The 18,007-nt window shown below is 45.1% G+C and overlaps 1 protein-coding gene across 1 annotated transcript in view; it reads right to left on the minus strand.

The window, feature by feature from the left end:
- Nucleotides 1–18,007, minus strand: part of LOC148049744 (cation channel sperm-associated auxiliary subunit beta-like) — an 88,020-nt gene that overhangs the window by 50,187 nt on the left and 19,826 nt on the right. Inside the window, exons 4-10 of the mRNA XM_087704610.1 lie at nucleotides 16,853–16,922; nucleotides 16,208–16,303; nucleotides 15,603–15,749; nucleotides 12,978–13,070; nucleotides 10,495–10,613; nucleotides 9,367–9,375; nucleotides 3,089–3,121 (exon numbers count right to left, since the gene is read on the minus strand). Coding sequence (XP_087560736.1) covers nucleotides 3,089–3,121; nucleotides 9,367–9,375; nucleotides 10,495–10,613; nucleotides 12,978–13,070; nucleotides 15,603–15,749; nucleotides 16,208–16,303; nucleotides 16,853–16,922 — 567 coding nt within the window. The remainder of the gene's footprint in view (nucleotides 1–3,088; nucleotides 3,122–9,366; nucleotides 9,376–10,494; nucleotides 10,614–12,977; nucleotides 13,071–15,602; nucleotides 15,750–16,207; nucleotides 16,304–16,852; nucleotides 16,923–18,007) is intronic.

The following is an 18,007-nucleotide window of genomic DNA, read 5'->3' on the forward strand; positions in this document are numbered from 1 at the left end:
CAAGAAGCACCAGGATGGAGGCATGGCCTCCATCCCTGGCTCTCCAAAGATCATCGATCAACGTGACCAAAGCGGTTTCTGTGCTGCAGCCAGGTCTGAAGCCTGACTGGAAAGGATCGAGATAACTGGCTTCCTCCAAGGACCGGTGGAGCTGAAAGGCCACCACCTTCTCAACAACCTTCCCCACAAAGGGGAGGTTGGAGACCGGATGATAGTTATTTAAAACAGCTGGATCCAAGGATGGTTTCTTCAGGAGTGGTCTCACCACCGCCGCCTTTAAAGTGGGGGGAAAGACCCCCTCCCGAAGAAAGGCGGTAACAGCCGCCTGGATCCAGCCTCGTGTCACCTCTCTGCTGTTGACAACCAGCCAGAAGGGGCACGGGTCCAGCACACATGTGGAGGCTCCTACAGCTCTCATCGCCTTGTCCACATCCTCAGGGGTAACAGCTTGAAACTCAACCCAGCGATGGCTTACCAGATCATCCCTTAGTGCCTCGGCTGGTTCTGCAGAATTGGAGTCCAGGTCCGCCCGGAACCAAGCAACCTTGTCTGCGAGGAACTGGACGTAATCCTCAGCCCTACCCTGCAACGGATCGCCTGTCTCCCTCCTATTTAGGAGGGAACAGGTTATCCTAAACAGGGCGGCCGGGCACGACTCAGCAGACGCAACCAGAGAGGCAATGTATGTTCTCTTAGCCGTCCTAATTGCTCAAATGTACTCTCTGGTGCAGGTTGTTAAACGTGCTCGGTTCGGTTCGGATTTACTGGTCCTCCATGAGTGCTCTAGGCGTCTCCTTTGGCGCTTCCTCTCCTGGAGTTCCTCAGTGAACCAAGGAGCCCTCCGGGATCCACTGCCTTGGAGCGGCCGTAGAGGCGCAATCCGGTTAAGAGACTCCGTCGCTGCCAAGTGCCAGGCAGCAACCAGAGTCTCTGCCGGACTGCGGGCGAGAGTATCAGGAATAACCCCAAGTTCCGTCTGGAACCCCAAAGGGTCCATAAGTCACCTGGGGCGGAACCACCTGGTCGGCTCCTCCTCCCTACAGTGGGGGTTTGGTCTCCGAAAGTCAAGCCTCAATAGGTAGTGGTCTGACCATGACAGGGGCAAGATCTCACTACCCCTCAGACCAAGATCACAATTCCACTGCTCCGAGAGGAATACGAGGTCGAGCGTGTGACCCGCTGAGTGGGTCAGTCCTCAGATTACTTGGGTCAAGCCCATGGTTGTCATGGAAGCCATGAACTCCTGCGCTCCGTCAGAGTGACCACCGAGCGAAGGCAGATTGAAATCCCCCAGAACCATAAGTCTGGGGAACTCAACTGCCAGCTTGGCTATCGACTCGAGGAGCGAGGGGAGGGCTGCTGCAACGCAGTTGGGAGGCAGGTACGTTAGCAGCAGACCCACTTGACCCTTGAGGTCCAACTTCACCAGCAGGGACTCACACCCGACAAGCTCCGGAACAGGGATCCTACGAGGTGCTAGAGACTCTCGGATAACAACGGCCACACCCCCACCCCTTCTCTGAGCTCTCGGCTGATGGAGCACCTGAAAACCTTCTGGGCACATCTCTATGAGGGGGACTCCTCCCTCCGGGCCCAGCCAGGTCTCAGTAATACATGCCAGGTCTGCCCTCTCGTCCAAAATTAAGTCCCGGACGAGAGGAGCTTTATGAACTACAGACCTGGCATTTAGCGCCAGCAGCCTGAGGCCAGGATCCTGATTACTCACACCACCTGGCTTTGGAGTGGGACTCGTAGGGCCGGAAGGAGGGATCTCTGTGACGTAGCGAGCCCTCCTTCCCCGGTAATGGCCAGCCCTAAAGTCCCCGCCATATCTGCCCCTCCCTGTTATGACCGTAATGCTCCGGCCCACTCCCACGTCCATAGTCCCATCAACCACCCCTATGGTTCCCGCATTCCCCGACAGGCCCTCCGAATCAAACATACTCAATTGTTCACGCAAGCAGTCCCCACGTATTTAAAACACATAAAATACAACAATAATGGGGTAATAAAAAAGTGGGATCATTCATTCACACATGCAAGTCCCATACACTCACCATACCAGTTAAAATTGCGCAGCGTGCGAAGGTCGTACAGGCTTATATAAAAGATCTTAATAGACCTGGCCTTCTCCTCTCCAAGTCCAGTAAGATATCAGGTCTCCAGTCTTATCTTTGCGAAGCTAAATGTATATACAGTAATTGCTTTAGCCATTCTTCATAGGATTTCGTTTCCAGACTCCTTGCCATCTTTGTTGTTCTCCGTACTCTTCCTAGGGCTTTTTTTTTGTATTGCAGTGATCAGAACTGGAGTCACTATTCCAAATGTTGTTCACAAGTGCCAATAGAACAGTACAGCAGTGTTAAGCAAAGTACTGAATCCTGTATCTTTGCAATTCCTCCCACTTTTGTGTTAACTGCAAATTTGACAAGTGCCCCTTCAATCCTCTCATCTAGGTCATTTATTAAGAAGTTGGTCTCAAGAAACAACCCTGGGGAACCCCTCTGCATAATTCCCTCCAAGTATATGTAGTTGTATTAAGGACCACATGCTGAGTGTGGTTGGTCAGCCAACTACAAATCCATCAGGTAATGATACTGTCTATCCCATATTGTTCTGTCTTACCAAGAAGTAGGCTGAAAACTACTGAAAACTAAGTATACTGCATTTCATAATTTGGTTGTATATTCTAATGTATCATTTTGAAGACCCTTCCTTCCTCTCTTTTCTTTTTCTTTTAAAAGAAAGATGTTGAAAGCAAGTACTTAGAGAAGTCAGAAGCTGCCTGGCCTGAAGAATATAAAATATAGGATTGATTTGATTGTTAATTTTAATTTAATTTTTAAAATTTTATTGTAAATATCAATTGGGTTTGTTTGGATACTTTATTTAATGTCCCTTTTAATTTTTGTAATATGTGTTTTCTTTTATGTTGTACGCAGCCCTGAGTCCTTGGGAGAAGGGCGACATATAAATCCAATAAACCTCTAAACCTCTTTCAAGTGTTTGTGATTATGTTGTGAAATAGCATGTCAAATAATTGAATGTTATGAGTATGACCGTAGCAAAAATATTAGCAATTTCTCACCGTTTCAAAGCCACATAAAGATGGTTTGTTGAACTGGAAGAAAGAAAAGGTAAAATGAAAAAGCATAAATGTATGGAGAAATTAAAACTTCTAAAGCTTGCAAAGCAAGTGCAGAAATATATTATATATTATATTACATATTCACCTAAGAGCCGAAATGGCGCAGTGGTTAGAGTGCAGTACTGCAGGCTACTTCTGCTGACTGCTGACTGACTGCAATTTGGCAGTTGAATCTCACCAGGCTCAAGGTTGACTCAGCCTTCCATCCTTCCGAAGTGGGTAAAATGAGCACCCAAATTTTGGGGGCAAAATGCTGACTCTGTAAACCACTTAGAGAGGGCTGTAAAGCACTGTAAAGCAGTATATAAGTTTAAGTGCTATTGCTAATACGTAGACCACCTCGATACAGTGCTGTGTCCCAATATTATACATTTCTCCTGAGTTTGTATTAGCATTTAATTGCCAAATATTTCAGGCATGGGGACTTGGTTTAATTGAGGAATTTGGCTGCTGGAATTGCAAACGAGGGCAGTTACACCATCATTCTTAGGTTTCTACTCTCAAATGTTTATACAGAACCCATTGTTGTAGATTCTTTGTGGTTTTTTTCCACCACCACAACTGCTTATCTATCCAGTTAACCTTGTTAATTTTTTTCAGTTAAATCTTTTCTACTTTCTTAGAATGACTGCCACAGATAGCGGTCCAACATAGGAATTCTTACTTCTCCTGTATGCTGCTTGGGGAATCCAAGCATGGGTTAACTTTGTCCATTAGCCTAGAGACTGAATTATGCAAATTGGTGACCACGCCTCCTCTGACTGGTAAGGTCAGTTTTTTTACTCAGTCCAGCCAGACGAGACGTATACCAATTTTCTCTCCAGTCTTCTGAGATAAAGTTGCCTTTATTTGGATTTTCAAGTGATGTGTGTGAGTGTTTTCTTATTACATGTAAGGAGAGGCAGCAGTTCGCTGTCTGCCAGTTTTCCTGACTGCCTGGATTCATGGCAGGCATTGCTGGCTCTTACAGCCGCTGCATTTGGGCTTGGAACTAGCCTGGATCATTGGATGGGAGGCTTGGCACTGGGCTTAGCGCCCGTTCTACCCTATGTGCTTGCCATTTGGGCTTCGCGATAAGGTTTGTAGCCGATGGCTTGTTGCTGCGCCTGCAGCCTTTGCCAGCCGCATCGGAGGACCGGGAATGCCCGCCGTTTGCGGCGCGGTTGCTCCGGGAGGAACCAGCCACATTTACCCGCTGTTTGCCGCACGGTTTGCCTGGCTACATCGTCGCTGGGATTGACAGGATCGTCCAGTGCTGCCGCCGGCTTCTCTTCCTGCGGGGGAGTCTCGGACCGGCTTGCCATCTAACGGCCGGTTTGAATTTTGCGCCCACCATTTTGGAGCCGTTTCCGACGCATGCGCCCTAGGCCTTTGGGATGGGGCGTTGGTCTCTTCGCGCCAGGAAGGCTGCTGAGTCATCGCCCCTTCCACTTCCCTCACTTTGAGCTTGATCGCTTGGTGAGAGGATCGGGCTGCCACTGCCTTTGTTGACCACAAGGCTGCAGTTCTTGCACAGTAAACCGGGGCCTTTTTGTATTATTTGAGTCTTTTCACTTCTTAAAGTTACAATGGCCGATCAATCCACCTCAGGGGGTACTGTAGAGTCATCTACTGAGGCCCAGCAGTCTGCCCAAATGGGGATTAGTTCGAGTCCTGGCAGGGGTGCATCTAGAGCCACTAGCCAGAGGCCCAGGGAGGCATCTGGGGCTCCGGATAAAGGCCATAAAAAGAAAGATAAATCAAAGAACGTTTCTAAGGCTTCTGGGGAAGGTAGAGTTTCTCCTTCCATGCTAGTTTCTCAGCGTATTTCTCCAGCTCCTATTCCATCACCTGCAGGACACCAGGCCTGGTCTCCTGATCACCCACTGCCCGTTATTCCGGAGGCTGGGGTGGGGGGGTTGGGGATCCAACTTCCCCCAGTTGTTGCTGAAGCCCAGGCTACCTCAGCTTACTTGATGCCCCGTGCTGACCCCTCCGCCACCTTTACTCCCACTGCTGCAGGCCTCAGGCCTATAGAAGCCTATGATCAGGGTTTTTCCCCAGATCTTTACCAGATGATTTCTGCAGCTACGGAATTGATCCGTAGAAACCAACCCCCTGTGACTACCAGTGCCCCTAGTGAGCCTAGTCTTCAGGTCCCACAGATGGATCTTCCCGATATTACAGCTGGGTCTTCTTTGCCTCTTCCTTCTACTTACAGCGAGGATTCAGCATTAGTGGAGGAAGGGGAATTGATTGATAGGGAGTTCTCTGATGATGAGGGTTTGATCTTCGATCAGCCTAATTCCTCGAGCTTATTTCGACCCACGTTATTCAAGTCATTGTTGTATAAAGCTAAGGCCGCTACCCATATGGGAGACATGGCTTCTAAGGATGGTTCTGCAATAGGCCTTGATTCCACTGAGCGACTCTTCGCTGAGCCGGTCTCACTGCAGGAGGTGATTCCTTCTCCAAAACTCTTTATGGATCTTATTCAAAAACAGTGGGATCAACTGACTGCGGTTACCCCTCCAAGCAATGGGGACAGGAAACTGTACACCTCCACTCCTGATTTGGAGAGTATTTTGCAGTTTCCGACTGTGGATCCACCAGTAGCGGCTCTGGCCTCCCCGGCCCTCATTCCCTCTGAGATTTCTGAGGGTCTGAAAGCGGAGGATCGCAAGGCTGAAACTGTCATTCGTAAGACTCACCAGGCTGCAGCATGGGCCTTGCACGCTGTGACAGCAGCATCGTTCTTTAATAGAACCTCAGTTCTTTGGCTCAAGCAATTACAGGAAAGGCTAGCCCCTGATGAGGTGCATCTTCACCAAGATGTCACCAAAATTATGGCTGCCCTGGAATTCTCAGCGGATGCCACTCTTAATGCGGCCAAGTTCGCTTCCCGAGCTGTAGTTTCCAATGTAGCATCCAGGCGACTGCTGTGGCTTCGCCATTGGCAGGCAGATGTTAAGTCTAAATGGCGCTTAGCTTCCACACCCTTCAAGGGCAGGGCATTGTTTGGGGCCGTTCTTGATCCCATACTCATTGAGACCAGGGACAAACGCAATGTTCTCCCCTCCACTGGGGGACGCATCAACAGGAGGCAGCAGCCATATGGTAGACGCCAGTCCTTTCGAGGTGGCTACTCGGGATATTCAGCGGCTCCCTTTGTTCCCCACTACAATAGGCCGTTCCACCAGACTCAGGATCACGGCCAGGACCGTGCGGGGTCCAGGAATATGGGACGCCAACAGCATCAGGCGCAATCCCATAATAGGTGGTCCTATTATGGGTGGTCCTTTCGTGGATCTGGTAACCGGTCCGCCAGCTGGACTTCGCTCATCAGTGGGAGGAGACCACGTCCGACGCCTGGGCCCTTCAGGTGGTGAGACTGGGCCTCACCCTGGAATTTCTCTCCATCCCCCCGAGACAATTCATCAGGTGTCCAGTCCCCAGATGCTCTGTGAAACGGCGCCTCATGGAAGCCGAAATACATCATCTCTTATCCATCAATGCCATAGAACAGGTTCCCAGAGGGCAGGAAGGCCTGGGGTTTTACTCAATGTTGTTTCTGGTACCCAAGAACTCAGGGGGATGGCGGGCCATTTTAGATCTGAAAAGACTCAATTGGTACATCAAGTACCAAAGGTTCAAAATGCGGTCCTTAAAGAGCATCCTGGCAGCCATCCGCCAGGGTGACTTGATGACATCAGTCGACATCAAGGAAGCATACCTCCATGTGCCCATTCACCCGGCACATCGCAAGTTTCTGTGCTTCCAGTTTGCAGACCGACATTTCCAGTACAAAGCCTTGCCATTCGATCTCTCCTCGGCCCCGCATACCTTTACCAAGCTCCTGGCAGTGGTGGCGGCTTCCCTTCGCTCGCTTCCCGTGAGAGTGAATTGTTACTTAGATGACATCTTGGTCCTGTCACCGTCCCAGGAACAGGCCCTTTGGGATCTTCAAGTAACGATGGACTCCCTGTGGAGGCACGGTTTTGTCCTGAACCTTCCCAAGAGTCATCTGCAGCCTACTACATCGCTGCTTCACTTGGGGACCGTTATCAATTCTGCCACATGCGAGGTTTTCCTGTCCTTGGAGAGATGTCAGAGCATCCAACGACTGGCGACCCAGATGTCAGCTCAGCGCCTTGTGCCGCTGGCCCTGCTCTTCCAGCTGTTAGGCAAGATGATTTCATGCATCGACATCGTTCCATGGGCCAGATTTCACGCACGACCTCTGCAATGGTTCCTGCTCCCTTATCAAAGGTCTCACAGCAGTCATTCACAGCTCAAAGTTCGACTACCGTCCAAGCCACTCAGATCCCTTCGGTGGTGGACATCCTCCAAGCTTTTCAAAGGCTGCCTATTCAAGGAGCCGGATCGTATCCAGGTTACGACAGATGCCAGCCTCTTCGAGTGGGGCGGCCATGCCTTGAACCGGCTGGCACCAGTTGGTCGAGTCGGGAGCTGACCAACAGCATCAATTGGCTAGAGCTCCGGGCCATCCGTCTGTCCCTACGGGAGTTCCAGGACATTGTGAGCCACAACCACGTACTGATCCTAACGGACAATGTGGCTGCCAAAGCGCATGTCAACCGCCAAGGGGGCACGCAATCCAGGGCCCTCCTGTTGGAGGCGGAGATGTTGCATCACTGGGTGGAGTCCAGACTGTTGTCGCTCCAGGTGGAGCATATCTCGGGCGACTCCAACGTCCAGGCAGATTGGTTGAGCAGAGCCACGGTGGATCATGTGGAGTGGCAACTCCATCCCGAGCTCTTCCAACAGCTCTTTCACTGGTTCGGCAGCCCAGTAGTGGACTTGTTCGCACAACTTCACAATGCTCAAGTGCCTCACTTTTACTCCAGATATGTGACTCCCGGGGCGGAGAGGGTGGATGCCCTGAGCAGCCCGTGGCCAGCCGGCCTTCTCTACGCCTTCCCGCTGCTGCCAGTGATCCCGGCGGTCATACAAAAGATACTGACGGAGCAGGCGGAAGTCCTCCTGGTGGCTCCGATGTGGTCGCGGCGCCCCTGGTATGCCAACCTTGTACACCTGTCGATCTCACGCCTGTGGAGAATTCCGGACGAACAAATCCAGCTCTGCCAGGGGGCTCTCATACACCCAAACCCCCAGTTGTTGCAGTTAGCCGTGTGGCACGTGAGCGGGCTCTGCTGATCGAGCTTCACTACTCCAACGAGGTCATCGCCACAATTCAAGCGGCTCGTCGCCCCTCCACCACTCGGATTTACGAGGCTACTTGGCAGGCCTTTTGCAGATGGTGCTGCCGGGCGGGGGCAGACACCCTGCAGGATTCGGTGCCCTGAGTTTTGGATTTTCTGCAGTCGGGTCTCAACAAAGATTTGGCACCCAACACGCTTCGCAGGCAGGTCACGGCTCTGGCCACAGTGATTGGGGGCGGTCAGGGTCATTCATTGTCTCAACATTCACAAGTCAAGGCTTTCCTGAAGCGGGTGGCCAACATCTGGCCTCTGACCGTGCAACGCTACCCTACATGGGATTTGACCTTAGTGCTCAGGGCGCTTATGGACTCTCCATTCGAACCTATTACTTCCATCAGTCTTCGACTACTCACTCTTAAGACCGTGTTTTTGGTGGCTATTACACCAGCTAGACGGGTTTCTGAACTGGCGGCGCTGTCAGTTCGGGCGGACCTCTATATTTTCCACCCCAACAGAGTCGTTCTCCATTTGGACCCTGCCTTTCTTCCAAAAATCAACACGTTATTTCACAGGGCTCAGGAACTCGTCCTCCCGGACTTTTGCCCCAATCCTTCTCATCCGCAGGAGCGCCAATGGCATCACCTGGATGTGCGCAGGGTCCTTCGTCGCTACGTGAAACGCACAGCATCTTTCAGGCGTTCGGAGGTGCTTTTCATGTCCTTTCAGCCATTGTCGATGGGGCAGAAGGTTTCTTCCCATACGATAGGTCGCTGGTTGAAGGCCTGCATCGCCCTTGCTTATGGCAGTCAATCTTGGCAGGTTCCCAGGCGCATCACTCCCCATTCTACCAGGAGTGCGGCTACCACAGTGGCCTGGGCCACGCAAGCTTCAGTGGAAGAAATCTGCAGGGCGGCGACCTGGTCTACGCCTTCACCATTCATCTGACACTACAAAGTTGATGTGTATGCCTCGGCTGAGGCCTCCTTTGGGCGGCGTGTGCTGCAACAGGTGCTCCCCCCTGCGGGGGACCTTGGCCAGCCTAGCTCCTGCCCTGACTCTTAATTGCTTTGGCATGTCCCATGCTTGGATTCCACAAGCAGCACACAGGAGAACGACCGTTGACTTACCTGAACGGTCCTTCTATGTGTGCTGCGAGGGGAATCCAAACCCGCCTGCAGCTTCGGCTGGCCAGGGCTGTCATGACTTTCACCTGATTGACTCTGATCTCTGACTTGACTATGACTGTTTGTGACTGGTTGTATCTTGTTATTGTTGCCGTGTTTGTATACCTGTTAGGCTCCGGCCTATTTTGTTATTGTTATACATCATTAAACGGCTGACTTCGTACAAAACTGACCTTACCAGTCAGAGGAGGCGTGGTCACCAATTTGCATAACTCAGTCTCTAGGCTAATGGACAAAGTTAACCCATGCTTGGATTCCCCTCGCAGCACACATAGGAGGACCGTTCAGGTAAGTCAACGGTCGATTTATACCATAGAAAGTATTCCTAGATCACAAAGCCTTTTACTAAAAGACTTCAAGTGGAAACTGTAGTGGAACCATGACATTCTTACCAGAAAGTTGGTATCAAATTCAAGTGTTTTTTTTTAACCATCTCCAAGACTTACACAGGTGTTTGTTCTGAAGTGCCATGAGGGAAAAGGCTTGATTGCCTTAAATTCACAGAAGAAACTTGCCATAAGAACAAGTTAATAGCTTTACAGCAGATCACTGACTTAAATAGAAATATAGGCTATGTATCTTTAAAATAAATGCATGAAAGAAAAGAGTTCATTTGTCTATAGCAAGCCCAAATCTTGAGCTATACTCTTGATTCAGGATGATTCAATATACGGCCATCATCAGATTTGTTACTAGTTTTCATTTTAATAGAAGATGCAGAGAGAGTAGCTATGAAATAGTTTGTGAATATCTTTCTATGGAAATAAACAATGCATTAACCTCTTTCGATTCCTCACTACACTTTTTCTAACTTTTTCCTCTAACTCTGTGTTCTACTTCTTTAGTTTGATCTCACTTATAGGCACCCCTCAGTTTCCTTCAAAAGATTTCTAAAAGTCTAAAATGTCTGTTTTCAAACATTCTCTGAACATGTTTTCAGTATGTTCTTTGTTAACTTTACTACACCAGATCATAGGGGAAGGGTATATTCAAAACATACTTTAATTTTCGTTCCAGTAAAATGCCGCATATCTTCACTGACAAATAGACCCAATGTAGTAAGTAGTATTAAACGTGTATTTATTAGAAGGACATCCACAAGTGCAAGACCAGAGCAATCTGTAGAAAAGAAAAAGATTCATGGGAGAGTGGTTATTTTTCTTTATATCTTTTAACATTATTTTCTACCAATAAGGCAAATAATGTACATTTTTCAAACATCCAAATTTGAGGATTGAGGGAGTAGGTAGGTAGGTAGGTAGGTAGGTAGGTAGGTAGGTAGATAGATAGATAGATAGATAGATAGATAGATAAGCGTAAGGAATGCTTGTCAAGTTTTGTGTAGATTTACAGGTATGCCGAAAATATTGTGTTGCTATCTGAGAACTTGAATGATTTACAATGGATTTTAGATGGACTGTATGATGCAACAAGGAGAATGGATATTTATGTTAATATATTAAAGACCAGTGTAGTTGGAGCTGACAGATAAATGAACAACAGCAAGGCACCAAGAACAAAACACCTAAAGCAAATACATTTGTTTCCTGGGAAAATTTTATTGAAGATTAAAAACTTCAATATAATATATATGCTTGTTTTCTGAGTCCTATCAGGATAGTCTTTAGGGGTGGGCTACAACTGATTTAACAACCGGTTATGTGATCGAACACTTTGCTTTCTGGTTTGAAATTTTGAGAGAAATGCAGAATGTATTTGAACCCATATATTTAATCTGGAAACTGCAAATTGGGTGCATTTTTGAAAAAAGAAGAAGAAGAAAGGAGCACTGATAGGAGGATGGTACAAAACAGAGGGAAAGATTTGGGCATGCACAGGGGCATCAACTCACTCGAGCTTGGATTTGGCAATTAAATAACAGTGACTGAAACATCAGCAGGACAATTCATGGGAAAAGCCAGTTGGTTATGAGGCATTAATTGAAACCCCCTGAACTCCAACTGCTTATAAGGGCACTGGCCATTATCTTTTAGGATTAAAAGAACAGCGATTATTCTGAGTCAGTGAAGAGATGACATGATGCATCGGGATCTTCTCTCCAAAGCATAAAATTACCATACAGAATTCTAATAGGCCTTAAAGAATGGAGCATACAACTTTTTCAGGCCCTTTCCCCAAAAAGCATCAGACCAGACCAGGAAAGAAAAACCGAATTTAATAACACAATAACAGATTTGAAAGGAACTTTGAAGGTGTTGTTCTAGTCCAACCCCCTGATCAAGCAGAAAACCCTGTACCATTTCAGATAAATGGTTGTCCAAACTCTCCTTAAAAACCTCCATTGTTGGAACACCCACAACCACTAGAGGCAAGTCGTTCCACTGATTCATTGTTCTAACTGTTAGGAAATTTGCCCTTAGTTCTAGCTGGTTCTCTCCTTGATTAATTTCTATCCCTTGTTTCTTGTACTGCCTTCAGGACAGGAAGCAATGGTTGAATAGGTTTACCCCCCCTTCTTTGCAGCATCTCCGTAGATATTAAAACACTGCTAGCATGTCACCCCTAGTCCTTCTTTTCATTAAACTAGACACCCTCAATTCCTGCAACCATTTTCATATGTTTTAGTCTTCAATCCCCTAATCATCTTTGTTGCACTTCTCTGCACTTTACTAGAGTCTCAACATCTATTTTTATATTGTGGCTGCTAAAACTGGACGCTATATTGCAAGGGTGATCTTACCCAGGCATTATAAAGTGATATTTACACTTCATCTTACCTTGATTCTATCCCTCTATTAATGCATCCAAGGAGTGTATTGTCTTTTTTGGCAGCTGCAGCACACTGCTGGCTCATATTTAAGTGATTGTTTACTACAAGATCCCTCTTTCAGTTACTACTGTTGAACCAGGTACCACCTATTCTATACCCGTGCATTTGGTTTTTCTGCCTAAGTATAGCACCTTACTTTTCTCTACATTGAGGAGCCGAGGTGGCACAGTGGTTAGGGTGCAGGACTGCAGGCCACTTCAGCTGACTGTTTTCTGCAGTTCAGCGGTTCTAATCTCACCGGCTCAGGGTTGACTCAGCCTTCCATCCTTCCGAGGTGGGTGAAATGAGGACCCAGACTGTGGGGGCGATATGCTGACTCTGTAAACCGCTTAGAGAGGGCTGAAAGCCCTATGAAGCGGTATATAAGTCTAACTGCTATTGCTATTACATTAAATTTCATTTTGTTAAATAGGGCCCAATGTTCAAGTCTGTCAAGATACTTCTCTATCTTGAGCCTACTTTTTATTTTAATTAAGCTATAGTTAAGTTATAGTATGTTTACAGTCCAATCACATTATTTAATATTTTCTCCCTCCAGACTTATCAAAAATGATAATTGGTATAAATCTGGGAGAGACCTCTGAAGCCTATAGTTAAGTTTTTAGGGCTACATGAGTCTTATGCTTCTGTCATAAAATTTAGGAATACAGAAAATGAAAAAAGACATATCCTAATTGAAAAGAAAATATTACCGTAATCCAGGAGAACACAAATGTCTTTTGTTAAATTACGCCAAATTACATCTGGGGTCGTAAATCCATCGTAGGTCATTCCTATAATTAGTCCTATGAATCCCCAGAAAAAGAATACAGACATGAAAACAGAATTATATACAAATCGTGATATTAATACATAGTACAGTGCTGTAGGCTTCCCATTTCTACAAGTCATCTAGAGGTGAAACAGATTTGGGTTCCCGTGGATGAAGAGAAATAAGGCATTTCTTTTATATTTGGTTTTACAGGATAGGTGGGGACATGACACTGCAAAGGGAGCAACATTTACTATAGTCATAGCTCATCTCTAGTTGGAAGCCCTTCTGCATCTTCAGGAGCTTGCAGAACATAAGAGCTCAACTGAATTTCTTGTTCTGACCGAAAACGTAACAAAACGTGGCAAGTAGAGGTGAGTAGCTAAACAGATTACAGTTGAGTTTTATGTTCTGTATAAGCAAGATTCTGAATTCAATTCAGCTAAGCCAGAAAGAGACCAACTCAAAGACCATGTGGAAGTGTCCCCAATCAACAGGTTTCTCAACAGAAGAAATATTTCTATGGAGATTCTCAGTCATCCAGGTCATGGTTGTCTCAAAGTTGCTTCCCCTCCTCCCCCAAAAAAGTATAACTGTGTTTTTTCCTTGAGGAAAAAGAAGAGATTTTGCTTTGCATCAAAAAACTTCATCAGTTTTGGCTAGATGGTGGTGGTGGAGGGATGCAAGGCTTAGTTGTGCACAGTTGTCAGAACCTATCCTTTCATCCCCCCCCCCTCGCCCCACCCCCAGATAGCCATAACTGAAGAAGCTTCTTGGATGAGTAACAGAATGTCTTCTTCCTCAAGGAAAAAACATAGTCCAGTTACCTTTTGGAGGGAAAAAAACCACTTTTGAGACAACCAGCAGAAGAAAGTTATGCAAATTGTTTTAGAACTAGTTACAAGATTCATCATTTTAGCATTTCTTGAAATTACTCCAGGAGTCGGATTCAAAGATTTTATCCACCAGTTCTCTGCCTGGTGCTGGGTGAGCGTGGCCATGGTGGGCGTGGCCTACTCGGTCTCCTGCACCATGGTATGTGGGGGGGGGTCGTTTTCACCCTCCCCAGGCTCCGGAGGCTTTTCTCGGGCCTCCAAGAGAGTGAAAAAAGCCTCCACGGGCTCCAGAGGCCCTCCGGAGGCCGGAAATGAGCCCATTTCCAGACTTCGGGAACTTATGGGAGGCCTGTCTTTTGACCTCCCCAGGCTCTGGAGGCTTTTGTTGAGTCTCAGGGTGGGCAAGAACGGTCTTCCACGGCCTCTGGAGGCCTTTTGGAAGCCAGAAATGGGTCTGTTTCCAAACTCCCGGAGATTCTGGGAGGTCCGTTTTTCGCCCTCCCAGAGCCTCTATGCAGGCCCTGTACTTAACCGACATCCAAAATGGGCCACGTGGAGACTCCTAGGTGGGGCGAGGCAGGGTGGGTGGGCCAGATAATCCTTGCAACTACCAGTTCGTCAAACCCGATGTAAAATTAGCATCTGGTTCCTACAAACTATCCAAACTGGCTGAATACCACCCCTGGTTATGTTATAACTTATAACCAATTGCCTCTTGGACATTATAGCTAAGTAGAAAGGTAGGAAGGCAAATGTCAATCAACTCAGAAGCCTGATGCAGTGGGATCTTCTCTCCTTTCCCCAGAGGGCGGTTACTTCCTCCCAAAACAGGATGTCCTCATGGAGAAAAAAGAACACAAACAACTACCAACACAGAATCCTGCCCAACAGGATTCTTTCCTTGTTCAGCTTCTGTCGGGAAAAAAAGTGAAAATATGGTGATGAAGTACCAATAAGAAGACAAATTTGGATGATGGCAAATTTCTTACACTTTTGTTTGTCTCTGGGTATGTGTGGTAAATTTGAAATAAATTTACTTAATTCTAACGTTTATAGATCTCTGGCCTCAGTAAAATATCTTGCAATCTTAAGCAAAACATAATTGTGTAATCCTTTACAGGCTTAAAAGACAAAGTCTGTTACGAGTTCACTTATTTATTCAGAAATTAAACCCACTGAGCTCATTGTGACTTATTCCTAAGTAAGTACAGATAGTCCTTGACTTACAATAGTTCATTTAGTGACTGTTCAAAGTTATAACAGAACTGAAAAAAGTGGCTTTTTTGCACATACGACTGTTGTAACATCCCCATGGTCATGTGATCAAAATTCAGATACTTGGCAACTGACTCATATTTATGACGGTTGCAGTATCCCAGGATATGTAATAATCCTTTGCCACCGTCTGACAAGAATAAGTCAATGGGGAAGTTGTAAAGTAACACTTTACAACCATGTTACCAACTCAACAACTGCAGTGATTCAACAACTGTGGCAAGAAAGGTTGTAAAATGGGGCCAAATTCACGTAACAACTGTCTCAGCAACATAAATTTCGTATTTGTGGTCATAAGTCTAGGATTATCTGTATGAATAGGGACATGTAGTAGCATTTGGTTCTGAGTACACATATATCAGATTACCTTGTTGGATAGCAAATCTATCATCATTGGGGGTTGTAGCTATGTAACACTCATCAAATAATATGCAGTTACAAGATGATGCACTTACCCATATCTTTCTTTTTATAAATCACACCAATTATTGCTACATCACTTGCACAAGGACTCTTTGTGATTTCCAAATCTATTATCTCAGGTATTGTTATAGTAATATCTACGTAGTCACCCATTTCATAAATCCACCAAATCATTGGCTCTGTAAAATATAAGACAGTGAGGTTAATATATAAGAAATGTGTATTCTGCACAGTTTTCTAACTTTACTATAAAATACAGTTACAGAATGAAAATACAGATTTTCATTGTTAAAATCATTGAAAATATATTTACAGCCCCATTATTATGAGCCCAATCCTAAATACTATGTATCTAGTTAGTGTCTAAATTCCAATACTTCCTGGAGAATAATGCCATTTAAATAAACAAAGAATTGCTATCTGTCCTTCATATTTGATTTGGAGTTATTTATCCTAAATTCCAGTAATAAAAGTCACTTGATAATCTATCTCAACTGTCAACAAACAAATCTCTCCTCATGGCTGTAGTGTCTTAGTCAATCATATGATCACCATTTAATATCTGAACACCTTCAGAAAGCTTTGAATGGAATGTAGCTACTACAAGTAATTTCCCTGGACTGTAGCTAAAACTTACCTCGCATTATATCCAATAATGTTCCTTCAGTGGTGAACATACCTAACCCATGATGCATATTGAATTTTACAAACCATTCCTCTACTGAAGCAAGATCTAGTCAAACAGGAAATAGAATATGAGTATAATTCCTATGAACATCTAAATATATTAACATCTTTCTTTAATATACAATACACCCAGGCATATTCAGTGGACTTATTCAGTTGCCTTTTCAATAATGAATATGTTTTCATATTTGGGGGTTCATGTCATTTTCTTACTTATATTCATGTTTACATTTAATTTATCATTTTATATTGTTTATGTTTAATATGACACACTATGGGGCATTGGTGCAAATTAAACTAAGGAAGCAGAAATAATCCCATTAGAAGAAACGTGCTATTATAACATTTAGCACTTAGACTTATATACCGCTTCACAGTGCTTCACAGCCCTCTCTAAGCGGTTTACAGAGTCAGCGTTTTGCCTCCAACAACCTGGGTCCTCATTTTACCCACCTCAGATGGAAGACTGAGACAATCTTGAGCCCGGGGAGATTTGAATTGCCAAATTGCAGGCAACCGGCAGTCAGCGGAAGTAGCCCATCGTACTGCACTCTAACCACTGTGCCACCCACCGTGGCTTATAGCAATCTCTCACCTTGATTATTTGTAATAGTTTCTCTAGGGATTGTAATAAACCATGAATCCACTTCTTCATCTCCTTCTCCCTTTAGAAATTATGTCAGAAAAAGACTTTCAGACTTAAAGTTTAAACAGCTATAGTCATTTATACATCATAATTTTAATATGCATTTAGTATTGTATGGTATGGTTGGTTTAGATTCGGTTCTCTTCTCAGCTAAATTTACTAGCTAAGCCTGCATGAGTCAATCTTTTAACCAAATTTATTGCTTGATGCTTAGGTGTGGAGAAACTACTCTTGAATGGGCTATAAGCTCCTTGGGAAAAATCAAAAACAGAAGTAATGCAATTTTCTTATTTATATTCATATCTTAAAATAACTACATGAGGTCAATGATTAGTATTCAGATGGAACCCCGAGTTTATAGACTATAGGTGTAGATACGGTATATACTGTATACTGGAAGAAAACAGTGGCACTCCACTTCTGGCCAAGAAAGTAAATGAGTATGTATTGTAGGAATATCAAATTAAAATAACAATGTTTATGCCACTTCAAAAATGAACATCTTAATTTAAGTCAGCTTATAGGGGAGACGGGCAGCATCAATTTATAATACATAAGTAAAGTAAAAATTTTAATTCAGATTAATGCAAATTGTACCAAAGAGTTGATTATCGAGGGCCATAAATGGACCAAATCATCTCTTGCTGTAATTCACAGTAACTGATAACTTAGATCTGATCCTGAAAGTAGTATCAATCATCATGAATGCCACATGTACACAGACACATACTGTATGTCTGCAGATGTGTTGTATGTGTATTTCCTTGAGATTTAATATTATCAAGTACAGAGATCAAAATATGTCTTCTCTTTCAACTGCAATAAACTCCACTTTCAGCCTGAGCAATGTTGTAAATCTCAACTTTTTCCTCACAATTTTTTATTCAAATCTTCCAAGCACTGTAATATCTGGTAGTCCCATTCTTGCAGGAATCATGGCACACATGAGTCTCTTAAAGGAAACCAAAAGTAAATTAAAAAGGAAGATAACTTGTTTAAAATAAATGGTGGAAATTCCATGAGATTGCCAAATCCTATACAATGTTAGGGGGATATAAAGGACCCGAGTCTCCTAAAATCACTATTTTTGCACAACTGCAAATT

The sequence above is a fragment of the Thamnophis sirtalis genome, unplaced genomic scaffold, assembly GCF_051295495.1.
Source record: "Thamnophis sirtalis isolate CommonGarterSnake01/CBP01778 unplaced genomic scaffold, rThaSir2_p1.2 scaffold_1, whole genome shotgun sequence".
NCBI classification, from domain to species: domain Eukaryota; kingdom Metazoa; phylum Chordata; class Lepidosauria; order Squamata; family Natricidae; genus Thamnophis; species Thamnophis sirtalis.